General features: G+C 39.0%; 1 protein-coding gene across 7 annotated transcripts in view; it reads left to right on the plus strand.

Moving 5' to 3' along the window:
* GOLGA4 (golgin A4) overlaps positions 1–17,172 on the plus strand; it is a 131,826-nt gene that overhangs the window by 49,167 nt on the left and 65,487 nt on the right. For 5 of the 7 annotated variants that reach the window (XM_034991944.1, XM_034991946.1, XM_034991956.1 and 2 more), the window contains 7 exons: positions 1,702–2,016; positions 5,382–5,429; positions 6,920–6,976; positions 13,264–13,362; positions 14,129–14,258; positions 15,376–15,563; positions 15,854–15,937. In XM_034991944.1, coding sequence (XP_034847835.1) covers positions 1,702–2,016; positions 5,382–5,429; positions 6,920–6,976; positions 13,264–13,362; positions 14,129–14,258; positions 15,376–15,563; positions 15,854–15,937 — 921 coding nt within the window. The remainder of the gene's footprint in view (positions 1–1,701; positions 2,017–5,381; positions 5,430–6,919; positions 6,977–13,263; positions 13,363–14,128; positions 14,259–15,375; positions 15,564–15,853; positions 15,938–17,172) is intronic. The other 2 variants (XM_034991952.1, XM_034991966.1) reach the window with 2 other exon arrangements.

The raw sequence follows: 17,172 nt of genomic DNA on the forward strand, positions 1-17,172 counted from the left end.
GAATGAGTTTGTTGGAAACACCTGTTAAATACTGACTGCTGTCACCTGAACAAAATACTGCAGTTTAAAGCAGCTTGTTGAATTACACTATTTTTCATTGTTACCAATGAAATGAATGTGTTATTCAAATTAATTGAGATAACAGCTCTTGCTTATCACTATTTCTTTTTTTTTTTTTAAGGATTTTATTTTATTTATTTGACAGAGAGATAGAGAGCACAAATAGGCAGAGTGGCAGGCTCCTGCTGAGCAGGGAGCCGGACGCAGGGCTCGATCCCAGGACCCCAGGATCATGACCTGAGCCAAAGGCAGCTGTTTAACCGACTAAGCCACCCAGGCGCCCCTGCTTATTACTATTTCTAACATCAGACTTAGTGATCTGTGCAGAGGGACTCTAGCTCAGACTTTTCAGCTGCCCTCCATGATTTTTTAATGCTTTTTTTTTTTTTTTTAAAGATTTTATTTATTTTTTTGACAGAGAGAGACATAGCGAGAGCAAGAACACAAGCAGGGGGAGTGGGAGAGGGAGAAGCAGGCTTCCTGCAGAGCAGGGAGCCTGATGCGGGGCTCGATCCCAGGACCCTGGGATCATGACCTGAGCCGAAGGCAGACGCTTAACGACTGAGCCACCCAGGCGCCCTTTAATGCTTATTTTTATTCCCAGTAGACAGAATGATAATTAGAGCAGAGCTGGATGCCACTAGTCAGCTCTGCCTGGCTTTCTCTTATTGAACAAAGTGGGCTCACTAAGCATTACCCTCACCCTTCCCACATTCCCCTCTTTTGTTGAAGGGAGTGATAAGGAATCATCACCTCCATACAGACTCAAGGTAAAGCCCACTTGATTTCAGCCACACACTTCACACTTCATATTATATACTCTGCTTTTAGGCACTGGGTATGTACTACTGATGCAGATATCACTGCTTCCAAGGATCTTACAGTTGAGGGGATGAATCCTCACAGCATACCTGTGAGGTCAGCTGGGAAAGCATGGCATCTGTCTTTTTTACAGATGTGCAAACTGAAGGGGAGTGACTTAGTGAAGCTTGTTCTACTGTTTGGTGACGAACCTGCGGACCTACACCTGAGTCCTCTGACTCCAGGTCCAGTGCTTTTTCAGAAATAACCAGATGTCTCTTGTTTTTCAGAAAACAATGTATTTTTTTTATTTCATTTATTTTATTTTTTTAAAGATTTTATTTATTTGTATATCAGAGAGAGAGAGAGAGCACAAGCAGGGGGAACAGCAGGCAGAGGGAGAAGCAGACTCCCCGCTGAGCCCGGAGCCCGATGCAGGAGAGCCGAAGGCAGACGTTTAACTGACTGAGACACCCAGGTGTCCCCAGAAAACAATGTATTATGTACAATGTCAGGAATATAAATTGAATTTGTTAAAGGCTTTTTTTTTTTTTTTTAAGATTTTATTTATTCATTTGAGACACAGAGATAGAGAGAGAGCATGAGCAGGGGGAGAGGCAGAGGGAGAGGGAGAAGCAGACTCCCTGCTGAGCCAGGAGCCCAATGTGGGGCTCCATCCCAGGACCCTGGGATAATGACCTGAGCCGAAGGCAGACGCTTAACCATCTGAACCACCCAGGCGCCCAATGTTAGAGTTTTTAATAGATTATTGATGGTGATAGAGAATACTGAAAGTCTAAATGTGCATTTTAACCATGTTTCATTGGATTTTGGTTACAGTCTGGTGACATGCAGTCTTTTGCACAGAAGCTCCAGCTCCGGGTGCTTTCCATGGAGTCTTTGTTTCGAAGTCCACTAAAGGAATCTCTCTTCCGATCCTCTTCTAAAGAGTCTTTGGTACGAACGTCTTCCAGAGAGTCCCTGAATCGATTTGACCTGGACTCCTCTGTGGCCACCTTTGATCCATCCTCTGATATGGAGAGTGAACCTGAAGACTCACTCCCTAATTTAGACAGTCTCAGCAAAGAACAGTTGATTCAGTTGTTGCGAAGAATGGAGCGAAGGTTGAATAGCTACAAAGGAAAATGTTCTGAGGTAGGAGCATGACTTTTTGCCTATATGAAAAGTTTTCCCATTGTTCTCTGATTCATGTTACTGTATGGCTTTTACTCTTGTGGTTGCTTAAACTGTTGATTCCCTAGATACACTGATTATGAAGGGTGGGGAGTTTGTGGCATTATCTAGTTAAAAGATTTTCAGGTAAACAGAAGCCCTTTGGCAAGACAGTTAGTAAAATTTTGGAGAGGATCACTGTCTGTAGCTTTCTGGTTTGCACATTCTGTGCCCCTTTTTTCCCCCCGCCCCTCTCTCCAAAGTTGCTTGGACACTTAGTGCACAGTACATCATCTTTCCTCCTCACATCCCGGCCCTTGTTCATCCTCTAAGTGCTGTAGTTCCAAAATGACCTCTTCGGCCAACCAGATTTCCATTACTACTGATCCCAGTTATGTTTTAGGTAGTCTGATTTTCTGACACATTTGGTTCATGCTCATTTTACCTACATTTAAACTTTGCTTCAAATGAATCTTTAACTGCTAAAGCCCTTGAGGATGACTCTCTGTGGTCTAAGAGAGGAAGTAGTCCTGCTCCATCTCTCTTTTCTATTCTTCCTTTCGGGCTGAATTATATTAGTTGCCCTGTGTAGTTAAAACAATTTATCTTCAGGAAAGCCTTTCTGGAGCAAGTTGCCCATGGATTTTTTTTTTAAGACAATGCATAATGTTTTATTGTCTTAACAGTTTGTAACCCAGCATTGTAGTTAACTTTAAGTAATGAATAATAAAGTTCAAGGTTCGTATATAAAGTTAGCCATAACTTCTATTTCCAGTTATGGCTACAATATGTGTAGTTTTACCCTGCAGCCAAAAATAACAACAGAAACCCCTAATGAAACTATAAAATATCTTTTTAAAACTAGTACTGACAAAATAGAAAGGAAATATTAGGCGAAAATCTATCAGTTGGCTGGACTCTAGAGATGTAAACAGCATTAAAGCCATCTTTAATTTCATGAGGTACTTGTGGAATCAGGCAACTTTTTCCTTTAAATTTCTTTTTCTTTTCTTTTTTTTTTAAGATTTTATTTATTTGAGAGAGAGAGATCAGGGGGAGGGGCAAAGGGAGAGAGAGAATCTCAAGCAGACTCCCGGCTGACTACAGAGCCTGATGCAGGGCTTGATCTCATGACCCTGAGCTCATGACCTGAGCCAAAATCAGGAGTTAGACGCTTAACTGACCGAGCCACCCAGGTGCACCATTTATTTTTTATTTCTATCCAAGTTAATAATGGTCCTGAATTTGTTGTTGTTGACTTATCCATGGCTTCTAAGTTTGAAGCTGGGGCAGTAGTATAATTAGTATTTAAGTATGCAAGACACTATGTCTTTTATGTTTATAGTGCCATTGAATTTTACACTGTCTCTGTGAAGTAGATATTAATTAGCTCTGTTTTGTAGAATAGGGATTAGAGACTCCTAGAGACTTAATCACAGAGATTAAATAATGTGCTTAAAGTCACACAGGTAGCAGTTAACAAACTGTGGATTTGATTTTTTTTTTTTAAAGATTTTATTTATTTATTTGATAGAGAAAGATAGTGAGAGCAGGAACACAAGCAGGGGGAGTGGGACAGGGAGAAGCAGACTTCCCGCGGAGCAGGGAGCCTGATGCGGGGCTCAATCCCAGGACCCTGGGATCATGACCTGAGCCGAAGGCAGACGCTTAACGACTGAGCCACCCAGGTGCCCCTGTAGATTTGATTTTAGGTCTTTCTGGTTGGTTTCCATTCCTCTGTGCCACCCCAAGTCGAGTCATGCAGCCTATTAGGGATGAAAAGAGCATGTAGTCTTTGTTTTTTTTAAGATTTTATTTATTTATTTGGCAGAGAGAGAGACACAGCGAGAGAGGGAACACAAGCAGGGGAAATGGGAGAGGGAGAAGCAGGCTTCCCGCTGAGCAGAGAGCCCAATGCGGGGCTCGATCCCGGGACCCCGGGATCATGACCTGAGCTGAAGGCAGACGCTTAATGACTGAGCCACCCAGGTGCCCCAAGCACGTAGTCTTTGTCTCTGTCTTTCCTTGGCACTGTAGGTAACCAGGATAAAATAGTGCTATAAGTGACATCTAATTGTTAGGTTACTCTTCCACCTGTCCTACTCCCCACTTTTTGAATACCATTTTCCTATCCAGTAATAAAGATACCTAGCTTAAGGTAATAAGAGGAGGAGGATCGTGGTCTTTGGCAGAATTTTTTTTTCTTCTTTATTGCTGGACTCACCTTCCATTGCTGCTTGCCTCTCAAGACATCAGCAGATGTGTTTGGGGGCACACAGCAACCTTCCAAGGGAAATGGCAGGGCTCAGAATAGGGGAGTACTTCCTCCTAAAGCTGTAGCCTATGTCTTCAGAGTCCTCTTGTACTTCTAAAGTAGGGTCCAAATAATTCAGTGGAGCCATGTGCTTATTTTTCAGATGAATAATGCTAATTAATAGATTAAAAGATTTGTTAATCCATAATTTCATCAGGTTGTGCTAGAATGTTCAAATATCCTATTTAATTAGGTTAAATGTTTAAACATCTCTTTAGGACCAAAATTACCAGTTTTCATATGTTGGTTATAAGTTCCTTTCCTCAGATTTTTACCTAGACATAGTCACAGTTCCTATAATCAGAGACTTTTAGAGATGAATTACATGGTCTGTAATAGCCCAAAGCAAGAATCACCTGATGAGCTTGCTAAATAAACACATACCTGTCCCCCCCTCCACCCCCAGTCTCATTCACTTAGTTTGGGGTGGGACCCCAAAATTTCTCCTCCTAGCAAGCTCCCAGGGGATGCTGTTGCTGGTGGTGACTACCCCAGTAGTCTCTTCCCCTTGGGCAAATTGGCTTTAATCCCTACCCCATTCATAATTAAGTACTGAAATTTGAAGATTATTTGAGAGAGAGAAAGGGAGAGAGCAACGAGCCGAGCCGGGGGAGGGGCAGAGGGAAAAAGGGAAAGAGAGACAGAGAGACTCTCAGACTCTCCCCTGAGTTCGGAGCCCAATGTGGGGCTAGATTCTAGGACCCTGAGATCGTGACCTGAGCTGAAACCAAGAGTCGATGCTCAACTAACTGAGCCATCTAGGCGCCCCTAAGTAGTGAAATGTAAAGATGTATGTGTCTGAGGTGAAATCAAGTACGGATTTAATATCTTTATTTATAGTCAAGTTACATTTTACCTTTTAGAAACATATTTCTAATGTTTGTTTTGACTGTATATGCATCTAACTGGGTTGAATTATCTATAAAAGGATTCTTCTGATTTGTGTGTTTTTTTACTTTTGTAAAGATATTTTAGCAGAGTTTAGAATATTTATTTAGGAATGACGTTATTGGTGATTTTGTGTTTATTTTAGTTTGTTATAGCTTATCAGACTCTTCAGAGAGAGAAGAAAAAGTTACAAGTAAGTGGTATCTTGGCTGTGATATTGATTCATACATAATTTAAAAATTAGAGTCTTATCATAAGATAGTTCTGACCCTCACTTTTAATAATTCTCCATGTGATCCATGTATTTAACCTATTTTACTACTGGGGATTTTAATAGAGTGAGTGGAAAATTCCAGAGATTTTACCTCTGGTAGGGATGGGCTTTTTTGAGTTTTGGATCCCTGCAGTGTTCAAGAGGTTTGGATTTAAGGCATGTTTGCCTCTTTCAAGAAAACATGCTTTCTAGTGTCTCTGTCTGCAGGTTGAATCTTTGTTTTAGTTGTAGAGACATACAACCTTCTAAGCTTTCCCTTCTGTTTTTGAAATACCTGCAGACATTTCTGTTCCTTATCATTATACCAGGGTCCAAACACAAGCATCCTCTCTCTTTTTTCCTGAGGCTGCTTCTTGTAAAGCTCTTGGTCAAGTATGTGGAGAAAGAGGAAGCCATTAAGCTCTTCTGGGTGACCCAACTTGGCCCCACTGTGTCACCCTGTTCTGTGGCTAGACATTTCCCACTAGGTATCCCAGGTGATAATTCACAGGTCAGAGCTAAGGGGAAATATCCACCCCACTTCAAACAGTGCCATCAGTTTGCTGTGCTAAGATACATAAATATTTATCATTTAGAATAATGCTTTACTAATTTCTGCTTCTGTCCTGTCTTGAGAAGGATGGAGAATTTTATTCTTATATTTGTTAGGGGATAGCATTCTGTATCTCTACTGTATCACTTATCATAAACATTTTTAAATCTTTTAATGGTAAAATATATAGAAAATCATGCACAAAAAATATAGTCTTATTTTTTACAGTAAAAGTTATTTAAAACAGTTTAGCATTTTGTCCCATCTGAAGACACTAATTACATAACCCAAAAGTTATTTGTAAAGTGAGTTTTGGTAAAATTAATTTCCTCATGTACATTCTCTTAAAATATTTAATCTACCATAAATAATCTCCATTAAGTACAACATTAAATTTCCTGGCTTTGGTCTGGAGTATAATCAGTTCAGAATGGGTAACACCAGTTATTTATTGCTGATTCAGTGTTCTCATTGTCTATAACAAGTGTGAAAATTAGGTTATTACAAATAGAGTTTTTAGTTTGACAGTGTTTTCTTAAACATGAGGTCTTTTGTAATGGAGGGTAGCTCTGATTTAATCCATTGTATTATTAATATTCCATAAATTCATATTCAGAAGTTCATCTTATTCCTACTGTTTGGGGGTACCTTGCTTGTGTCTCTATGAATTGTCTCTGGAGTTTTATTTCTAGATGTATGTAATTCTACCACTAAGTGGCGGTAGAGAACTGTAGAGAACTGTGGTTGTATAGTCTCGGTGTAAAGAATGTTGAAGATAAAGTTCAATGACTTGTGCTCTTTTTTACTTGCTTTTCATTTCTATGTCATGCAGTTGTTTGAGCCAGCTTTTTTTTTTTTCTTCTTTTTAAAATTAAAGGGTATATTAAGTCAGAGTCAGGATAAAGCACTTCGGAGAATTGGAGAGTTAAGAGAGGTAAGTCGTAGTGATTAATACTCTGAGAATTAAATCTCTCATATTTATCAGAATGCTTATACTTGCTGGGATAGTTTCATATACACTTCATTAGTTATAGTAAAAACCAATTTGCCCAACCCCTAAGACCAGAGATCAATTCTTATGGTTTTATTTGTGTGGTTTCCCTAAGATATATGCTGGTGGAATTTATGACATAAGGATGCCTTATTTAGCAACAGAATATCATTTGCCAGCTTGACAGTCAGTGGCAACTTCCAAGGCTAACCTGTCTCTTCTATTAGATATTTGAGGCTTCTTTTCATTGTTCCTAGCCAACAATCTTGATAAAATTAAATAAAAATTATGTTCCTTGTAATTTTGGGGGGTAATTTTTACAGTGAAATATTAGAGTCCAGGCAGATATTTATCGTTTGGAATCATACTTGACTCATTTTTGCTCCTGTCCTGTCTTGAGAAGGATGGAATATTGGCTAGAGGGTAGGATTCTATGTCACTGCGATATCATTTAAACATTTTGAAATCTTTTAATTGTAAAAATATTTTATTTATTTATTTTTATTTTATTTTATTTTATTTTTAAAGATTTTATTTATTTATTTGACAGAGAGAGAGATAGCGAGAGCAGGAACACAAGCAGGGGGAGTGGGAGAGGGAGAAGCAGGCTTCCCGCCGAGCAGGGAGCCTGATGTGGGACTCGATCCCAGGACCCTGGGATCATGACCTGAGCCGAAGGCAGACGCTTAACGACTGAGCCACCCAGGCGCCCTTAATTGTAAAAATATTTTAATTGTAAAGTACAACAAATATAGAAAATCATGCACAAAAATATATAGCTTATATGTGTACGGTGAACTCTATTGTAACCACCACTAAGGTCAAGAAATAGAATGTTGCCAGTCACCCTGAGAGCCCCTCTGTGTTTCCCAACCCAGTCATAGCCCCTCCCTTTCTCCAAAAATAACTACTGACTTTTGTTGTGCTTCTTGTGTCTCTTTAAGGTTTTATCACTGAAATGTGAGCCTCTAGGTATTACAGTCATGCCCATGTAAAAATTGTTTTGATACATCTTTTAAGTCTTCTTTAAATCTATACATCCCCGCTGCATCCGTTTTCCTTACAGGTCACCTGTTGAAGAACCTGATGATAAATTAGAAGACCCAAAATTACTCATTTGCCTTATTCCAGCATTATAAACACAACACTCTTAGAATAATAATACTATCACCATCAATTATGATTACTGAGATTAAATAAATTTTTATATACTATTTCTGTTTTTCCGCCTTTAAAAATCTTTTTCCATATCTATACTGTTAGATCATAAGCCATTACATATGTATTCTTTCCCTTTTAACCCTTATGAAAACCCTCGAAGGAAATACTAGTCAGAGCTACAGATTGACAAGTTTTATTAGTTCTTTTAAAATTTTTTTTAATTTTTATTTTTTATTTTTTAAGATTTTATTTATTTGACAGAGAAAGATACAGCGAAAGAGGGAACACAAGCAGGGGGAGTGGGAGAAGATGTGGGGCTCAATCCCAGGACCCTGAGATCATGACCTGAGCCGAAGGCAGATGCTTAACGACTGAGCCACCCAGGCGCCCCTAGTTCTTTTTTTATTATCTGCCTACTCGTATTAGTTTTCTATTGCTGCTGCAGCAAATTACCACAAACTTAATGGCTTAAAACAGCACAAATCTCAGAAATTTGAACAAGTCTTACCAGGCTAAAATTAAGGTGTCAGTTGGGCTGTTCCTTAATGGAGGTTCAAGGGGACAGTCTGTTTCTTTGCCATTTCCTGCTTCTAGAGGCTGCCATGTCCTCTGATGCATAGTCTCTTTCCTTATCTTCAGAGCTATCAATGTTGCATCTCTACCCATTCTACCATAATCACTCCTCCCCTTCTCTCTGAACTCAGTTGGGAAAGGTTCTGATTTTAAGGACCCATGTTATTAGATTGGGCCCATCCAGATAATCCAGGATAATCTCCTTATTTCAAGGCTCTTAATTTGATCACGTCTGCAAATTCTCCTAATATGTTCCAGTTTCAGGGATTAGGATTTGGAATCTTTGGGGCCATATTCTGCCTACCACACTGCCTTTAGTCAAGACTATAATCAACGAAATGGCCAGGAGACAGCTAATAAAGGAAAGGAGGAGAAATAAGGGGTCTAGAGGCCATATAGTAAATTGCTGTTTGGTGCATATCTATACTGTTTTTGTAGTAGCGAAGATATATTTTTGAATGAAAATCCTGGTTACAGTTACATGAAGAGAGATTTATTCAGTAATTTATATGTAAATACTAGGTAGATAAGTGAAGGTCTGGATATTTTAAATTTTGTTCACAAAGAAAAAAATTTCCTTCAACTAGGGCGCCTGGGTGGCTCAGATGGTTAAGCGTCTGCCTTCGGCTCAGGTCATGATCCCAGGGTCCTGGGGTCGAGTCCCGCATCGGGCTCCCTGCTCCTTGAGAGCCTGCTTCTCCCTCTGCCTCTCTCTCTCTCTCTGTCTCTCATGAATAAATAAAGAAAAAAATCTTTAAAAAAAAAAATTTCCTTCAACTAAATAGTATAACCCATTAAATCATGATTAGTATTTAATTGAACATTCAAAGTGCTATATGTCACAAAATGTTTTGTTTCTTTGGAATTAAAGTCTGAATAGAAGTTACATACTGTTTCATTAGTACTTTATTGACTCAGACTGGGCAAAACAGTATAATGTTCCTTATTTTGTTATATCAAGATACTCAAAAAAGGTATCAGGAAAGATATCAGGAAAGATGTTGGGTTTGAGGTTGGTGTTGAGGAGAGTAACTACCATGACTTCCAGTGCTCTGACGAAACCTCAGATGTGAGGCCTTCTGGCCAAATGTCTGCAATTTCATATTGTTGGAGCATTCACTGTATCCCCGGGGGTTGCAGCTTTCTCTAAGTTTGCTGTGGCCGAACCAAGAAAGAAGGCATATGCAGATTTCTACAGAAATTATAATTCTATGAAAGAGTTTGAGGAGATGAAGAAGGCTGGTATCGCTCAGGGTGTAAAATAATTTTGGAATGTAAAGAATTTCTTTGGGTTGAGTTCCATGGAAGTTTGTCACTGACCTGTTTGGGTTATGGAATAGTTTCCCTTTATAAGTAAACAACTAACAAATACTGTGGGCAGTAAAAAGAAAAAAAATTTTTTTTCAGAAAATAATCCTTAGTATTTTATATATTCCTCATGTTGTTAGGAGTATATACATGAGTAGAATCCATGAACATCTCTCCTAATATTTTCTGGGGAATAAAACAACACAACAGTTCTGTATAGGCAAATATTATGTCAATTTCTGGCATATTAGAGATTTGTTAATGAATCAGATAAAGAAGTAAAAAGGTAAGCAAAAACATACCCCAACAGATACCCTGTAATTTTCTTCGCCTGATTTTGAATCTTAACATCAACAGATAATAAATAGGAATATCATACTATGAGAAGCTATGAAAATTATGAGCTCATCCAAGTAGATGGGGGGGTTCTCTGATTTCCTTTTAAGGCCAGTTAAGTGGGGAATAAATGAAGACATTGTTTTAGATATTTCCTCCTTTCTCTGTCCTTCTGTCTGTGCATGGTGTGTTCTTTTTCTAGGCTCACCCAGATGCAGCTCGCTACGAGCAACTGCTGTTCTCAAAGCTAACTTCAGGGAGGGAGGGTTCATTTTTTGCAGCTTGAAACACATCCAAACATAATGGGTAGCATAGGGCTGAGATAAAAAATAGTTAAACAGTTAATTAGTTGGGATATAAGTAGACAGTTCTTTTTTTTTTTTTTTTAAGATTTTATTTATTTATTTGACAGAGACACAGTGAGAGAGGGAACACAAGTAGGGGTAGTGGGAGAGGGGAGAAGCAGGCTTCCTGCGGAGCAGGGAGCCCAATGCGGGGCTCCATCCCAGGACCTTGGGATCATGACCTGAGCCGAAGGCAGACGCTTAACAACTGAGCCACCCAGGTGCCCCTAAGTAGACAGTTCTTAAGTTTCTTTGTAGTCTTTACTGTTTATGGAGTGCTTTTTGGTAGAATAGGGTAAGGTGGCAGGGGGAGGGAGAAGAAGATATGATTAAAGATGCTGCCATTGTATCCAAGGACTTCTTATCTACATGGGGAGATGAAAACGTTTAAAACCTGAAAACCATCATATAAATTGAGGAATTTTTATTGGCTGTTAGGGATGGCATGTAACAGAGTCTAGTATGGTAGGATGTAGAAAATTATTTGGAAAAAATGAATTTTAAGGAAAGTAAAGGACCGCATTACTATTAAGGAGATGTGCAACTGTTTCATACTAAAGAATTGGCCTGTGCAAATTCATGGAAGACAGTGCTTTCCAGACTTTTGGATTTCATGGACTGAAAAACTACCTTCCAGTTCCTTCCAGATATGGGGGAAAGGAGAATTGTCATAGACCTGCAAACTTTCTTTTAAAGATTTATTTATTTATTTGAGAGAGAGCCCGAGAGAGTGTGTGCACATGTGGGGGAGGGGCAGAGGCAGAGGGAGAGAGAGAATCTCAAGCCAACTGGCCACTTAACTGAGCTGAAACCAAGAGCCTGATGCTCAAGCAGCTGAGCTACCCAGCCTCCCCAGAGCTGCAAACTTTTATTTTTTCAAGTAAGGATGTTGAAAAGAAGAAACCAAATTCTTTTATTGTCATTATTTCATGAAAGAAAGCTTTTTCTTTCCTTTTTTTTTTTTTTTTTTTTAATTTTTAAGTAATTTCTACACCCATCTCAGGACCCCGGGATCAAGATTCACATGGTTTTCTAACTGAGCCAGGTAGGCGCCCTGAAAGATTTTTTTTAATATCAAAAAAGATTAGGAAGGACATATTCTCAGAGTAAAGGACAGTTGTTTAAATGAAAGAAAAACTCTCTCTGTCGCTTTTCTTTTTGTTATTTCACCATGGGTCAGTGAAGACTTCATTGTGGACCTGTCCTGATTCAAAGACTGGCATTTGTAGACTACTGCTATGGGAGGAGTCAAGCCAGGAATCTTTAGTGAGAGGCACAGTGCAAATGGGATTTTAGGGCAGTGTAGGTGTGGGGGAGAATAGAGGACAGTTAGTGCTTCAGTGTTTTGAGAGTTAGTAAATTTGAAACAATGCAAAAGGAAGGCGTTGCTTGTAAGTCCTTGAAAATATTGTTTGAGGAAAATTTTCTAGCAAATGTGTAAGGGATGGATTAAACCAGAGGAAGACTTGGGGTAAGAATTCTCTCTAGAAGGCTACCGAAGGAAATTAGTCATTGAAATTATAAAGATCTGGACTACGGTTATGGATGTGGAAAAGATAGGACTTAAACATTGTAGAAAAAGTAATACAAGAATTTGATTATACACAGGGATTGACAAAGTTAGGTAAAATGTGACTGAATATTTTGAGCTCAGGGAATTAGAAAAGTAGGAATCCTAGAAAAATAGAGGGGTTTTGATGGGATAGTTCCTATGTTGCAGATGTTACTTTCTAGGATTCTAATGGAGTAAATGTAAGGAAGAAGGACTGAGGATGCAAACTGAGTCCAGGGGAATAGATGCCCATAGAATCCGTGAGGCAGGTAGAGGAAATTAAGAGATACAAGTGTAGACAGGAGCCTGAAGCCGCAGAGAGCGGGTACCTCAACCGAGGAGGGAATTATTGGTGACTAGTGTAATAGAGAGGTCAAGATCATTGGATTTAGTGAGGAAACCTCATTAATGACCTAAAGAGAGTAGCATTCTAAATAATTTCAGGAACTTGGAATTTTTCTGGTTGGTAATCAGCTAGTTCAACGTTTTCATTTTACAAATGAGGAATCTTCTGACTTCGTCTATTGACTGCTGTTGTGTATTGGGAGGAGGAAAGTTCTATTGGCTATGGCTATCTGTTTGGTATAAAACAATGTAGTTTTAGATCAAGTGCATATAAGGTAGCACAAGTAGTAATATGTCTTAAAGTAGGATAAAGTTTTTTTTATCTTAATTAATTGTTTTATCCTCTCCACATTATCATTACAGAGCAGTCATTACAGCTCTAAAAATATACTTTCTTTTCTTGGATCACATATTTTTTAAGGAACAGAATTATCCACTGGGATAAATACCAATGTTTTACCTGCTGATTCTTCTCTAATTATTGTGCTGATACCTCATCTTAAGAAAAATGCAAATCTGGATTGATCATGTTTTTAAACTTTGAAAACTTCAAGTTTGTATTTTTTTTTGTTTTTTATTAAAAACTACTTACAAAACCTTTTATGTTTTAGGAGCTCCAAATGGATCAGCAAGCAAAAAAGCATCTACAAGAGGAGTTTGATGCATCTTTAGAGGAAAAAGATCAGCATATCAGTGTTCTCCAGACTCAGGTAAAAGAGTAAAAGAAAAAGAGTGGAATTTTTAGATAAAGAAAAATTAAAGGGGATTTGATGGGATATCTCATAGGTTCCAGATGTTACAAAATGACCTGTTTTTAAAACTCTTGCTTTTTCTTAGTTGTTTTTCAGTATTTTTTTTTAATGTATTTTGTCTTTTGGCTAACTATGATATCATTGTAAATAGCAAATATAAAAATCAGCTTCATTGGGAGTAAATACTTTATTTTGATTTTTCCTCCCAGTATAATGATAAAGAGTATCTTTTACTCTGTCCCCTCTGTGTTTTATTTTATTTATTTATTTTTAAGACTTTATTTATTTATTTGACAGAGACACAGTGAGAGAGGGAACACAAGCAGGGGGAGCGGGAGAGGGAGAAGCAGGCTTCCCACCGAGCAGGGAGCCCGATGCAGGGCTCAATCCCAGGACTCTGGGATCATGACCTGAGCCGAAGGCAGACACTTAACGACTGAGCCACCCATGCGCCCCCCACTCTGTGTTTTAAAGTACTATTGTGTACTTTCTTTCTCTCTCTCCCTCTCTCTCTCTTTTTTAGAGTGAGAGTTGGGGGGTTCCGCACAGAGGGAGAGGGAGAATCTTAAGCAGGCCCCATACCCAGCACAGAGCCAGAAGGCAGGGTTTAGTCTCACAACCCTGAGATCATGATCTGAGCCAAAACCAAGAGTCAGACACTTAACCAGCTGAACTACCCAGGTGCCCCTCATTTTTTTTTTCCTAAGGCATCTTTCTTTTTTAGGTTTCTCTGCTGAAACAGCGGTTACGAAATGGTCCGATGAATGTTGATTTACCGAAACCATTCCCTCAGATGGAACCACAGGCTGAAGGTGTCTCTAAAGAGAACACAGACGGTGATATAGAGCCAGTAGGTAAGCTTCATCTTATCGAAAGGGTAATTTAAAAGCTAGAGGAGGATGTTGACAGTTTCCAGGGCATGATGTGGGCTGAGGTAGAAGTGTCCTCCAGGAAGATGCAAGAGTTTCTGTTGTTTTGTTTCTTTGCTTGTTATTGTTCTTCAGGAGAACAAAGCTAAGTAATTGTTTTAAGACTTGAAAGTCTGTGTGTAGCACCACGTTTTCGTTGTAACTAAAATTCATTCTAGTGTTCTCTTCAGCAGCACATATACTAAAGTTCATTATATTACATTGTTTTATTGATACAGTAGCTAGATTTCATATAAACAGGTCAGTTCTGTTTAAGATGAATGAATTTGCTATTTTCATTGTTTGGCTATTTTAGTTTTAAAGTAATATTGCTTACATACTTCTACATTCAAAGATATCTATATTCTATTATTTGGTTTCTAATTAGAAAGGGAGAAATAGTTAAATTTTGTTTCAAAATCCAGTTATAGCCCTCCATATTCTTTGAGGCTTTAAGGTACATATTCAGTAAAATTCCCACTTTTTATTTACTGGCTCTTTCTCTCAAAGACATTTATGGTAAACTTTTAGTCCAGCCAGAGCAAGGTGCTGAGCAGCTGTCTGAGCAACGCCAGGCTATAAAGGGTCCTGAGATTCCCTTGGGATATGAAAACTTAACTCATAAATGTATGGAGAATGTAGAAAGCTGTACTTAACCAGAACTCCTCTCAGGGACAGATTAGAATGCATTGGAAAAAAATTCTTTATTTATCTTTTAGGGATGGGAGCCAGGACACAGAGGGCACTTTTGAATAACAAAAGATGGTCATCAAACTGTCTTTTAAGGAGGGTGAATTCAGTTAATGTTAGTTGACTACTGAATGTTTTGTGCCTTTTGGGCTGGGGCTGAACCCTAGGGAGGTGACTGTGCTCCTCAGCTTCTTGGGATACGGATCATACAGATAGTGAGAGTCGAGGTTGGGAAGGGTACTCCTTCCTTCTCCGTCTGGCTCAGAGCATTGGGGTGAGAATACACCCCTGTGTACTAACAGAGTAACTGTTCCCAGGGAGCCCTTCTATTCCTTACTGACCACCCCTGCCTGTGCTGCTTTATTGTTGATAGTGGTAGATGGAGCTTCTGCTAAAACACTGGAGGTGCTTCAGCAGAGAGTTAAGCGGCAAGAGAATCTCCTGCAGCGTTGTAAGGAAACCATTCAGTCACATAAGGAACAGTGTGCGCTATTAACCAGTGAAAAAGAAGCCCTGCAAGAACAACTAGATGAAAGGCTTCAAGAGCTAGAAAAGATGAAGGTAAAAGAGCAAATGAGTTTGGTTTATGTAACCCTGTGAAGCCAGATCCACAGGTCCCAGCGTGGCCTGCACCTCCCTCCTCTGCAGAGCCTTCCCCTCCCTCCATAGAAGGCGCGGAGACAACTCCCATGCGCCCTGGGCTTCAGAGCACTTGCACCATCCTTTTCAGACGTCCTGTATACTTGGCTCTTACTGGACTGAGAAATATCCAAATTCGATAGAATGTTTAGAGTTCTCATATGAGGAGAAGCTTTATTAGAGATGGAAATGAATTTTTAAAATTTTTTTAGGAGCTTCATATGGCTGAGAAGACTAAACTTATCACTCAGTTGCGTGATGCAAAGAACTTAATTGAACAGCTTGAACAAGATAAGGTAAACCAATAAACCTTATGATACTAAAATTTGTCAGGGGGCCCCAGCATTCCCTTTTGGAAGCAGTTAGAAGCATTCAGCCTTATGCTTTCCAAAGTTATTTGTAGCTTGCTTCCATGAAAAATCTTTTTGTTGTAAGTTTGAAATTTAAATAGCGGTTAGCATTAGTTGTGTATCATGTGAAGCTGATTCTCTGATTTTTTGATCCCAGTCAGCATTTTGATTCAGAGATTAGAATAGCTATTGCAAAAGAAATCTGTTTACAGGACCTACCTCTTTTTCAGAGAAAAGTTGAATTTTTTATAGTTAAGGCATTACTAAATGTGAATGATATTACGTATTGTCTTCAGTGGAAACAGACGAATCTCTCAGATACACTGCCTAAAGGGAAGAAGTGGTAGTATATATATTAGCGTAAACAGAAGTTTCTGCAGATGAATTTTGGGATTCCTTTCCGGTGAGATTGGCAGTGGCGGTAGAACAGCAGCTGTGGTGATGGCAGCAGAGGCAACTGAAAATTCATGGGCAGAAGCTTTTGCGCTGTCTTTCAGCCCCAAGTTCTTGGGTTCTTTTTCTAAAGCAGCTCCCAGTTGGTTCATAGTGTCCAACGTTTTCTTCAGTATGCCACTTTACCGCTACCGTATTTTAAGTGGCCGTGCAATTAAGAACATGTCAGAGCTGTTCTGCTTTTGAAACGTATTAGCAGTCTTTGCATTCTATGATGTTGTTGTGCTAGATTCTACTCCGCACACTTCGTGAAGGCCCACTTAAAAAAAGTGAACCCACCACCCAGCTTCAAGGCTAATGTTGTTTTATCTGTACGTGCCCAGCCTTTATTATCTATCCTCAACCCAGAATTTACTTTGTTGTCGAGCAAATTCAAGAAATCTCATAATTTCTTACATAAGTATTTTGATGTAGTTTTAAAATAAAGGACTCTTTATTTTTATAAAAATGTAACAATGTATTATCATGATCACATCCAAAAATTTAATAATTCCTTAATACCATCAACTAGTCAGTTTCAAATTTGCCTTTTGTCTCATACCTTTTTTCCATTTTTATGAATCACGATCTAAGTAAGTTTCTTCCACTGTAATTGGTTGATACGACTCTTAAGACTTCTTTTAATCTGTAGGTTCCATTGTCTCTCTCTCTCTGTGTCTCTTTTTCTCCACTGTTATTTGGTTTTTGAAGAAACTGAAGGCCAGCGATCTTGTTTTGAAATTTTGTGT

Source organism: Mirounga leonina, unplaced genomic scaffold (assembly GCF_011800145.1).
Source record: "Mirounga leonina isolate KUSES-001 unplaced genomic scaffold, KU_Mleo_1.0 Mir_115, whole genome shotgun sequence".
Classification (NCBI taxonomy): Eukaryota; Metazoa; Chordata; class Mammalia; order Carnivora; family Phocidae; genus Mirounga; species Mirounga leonina.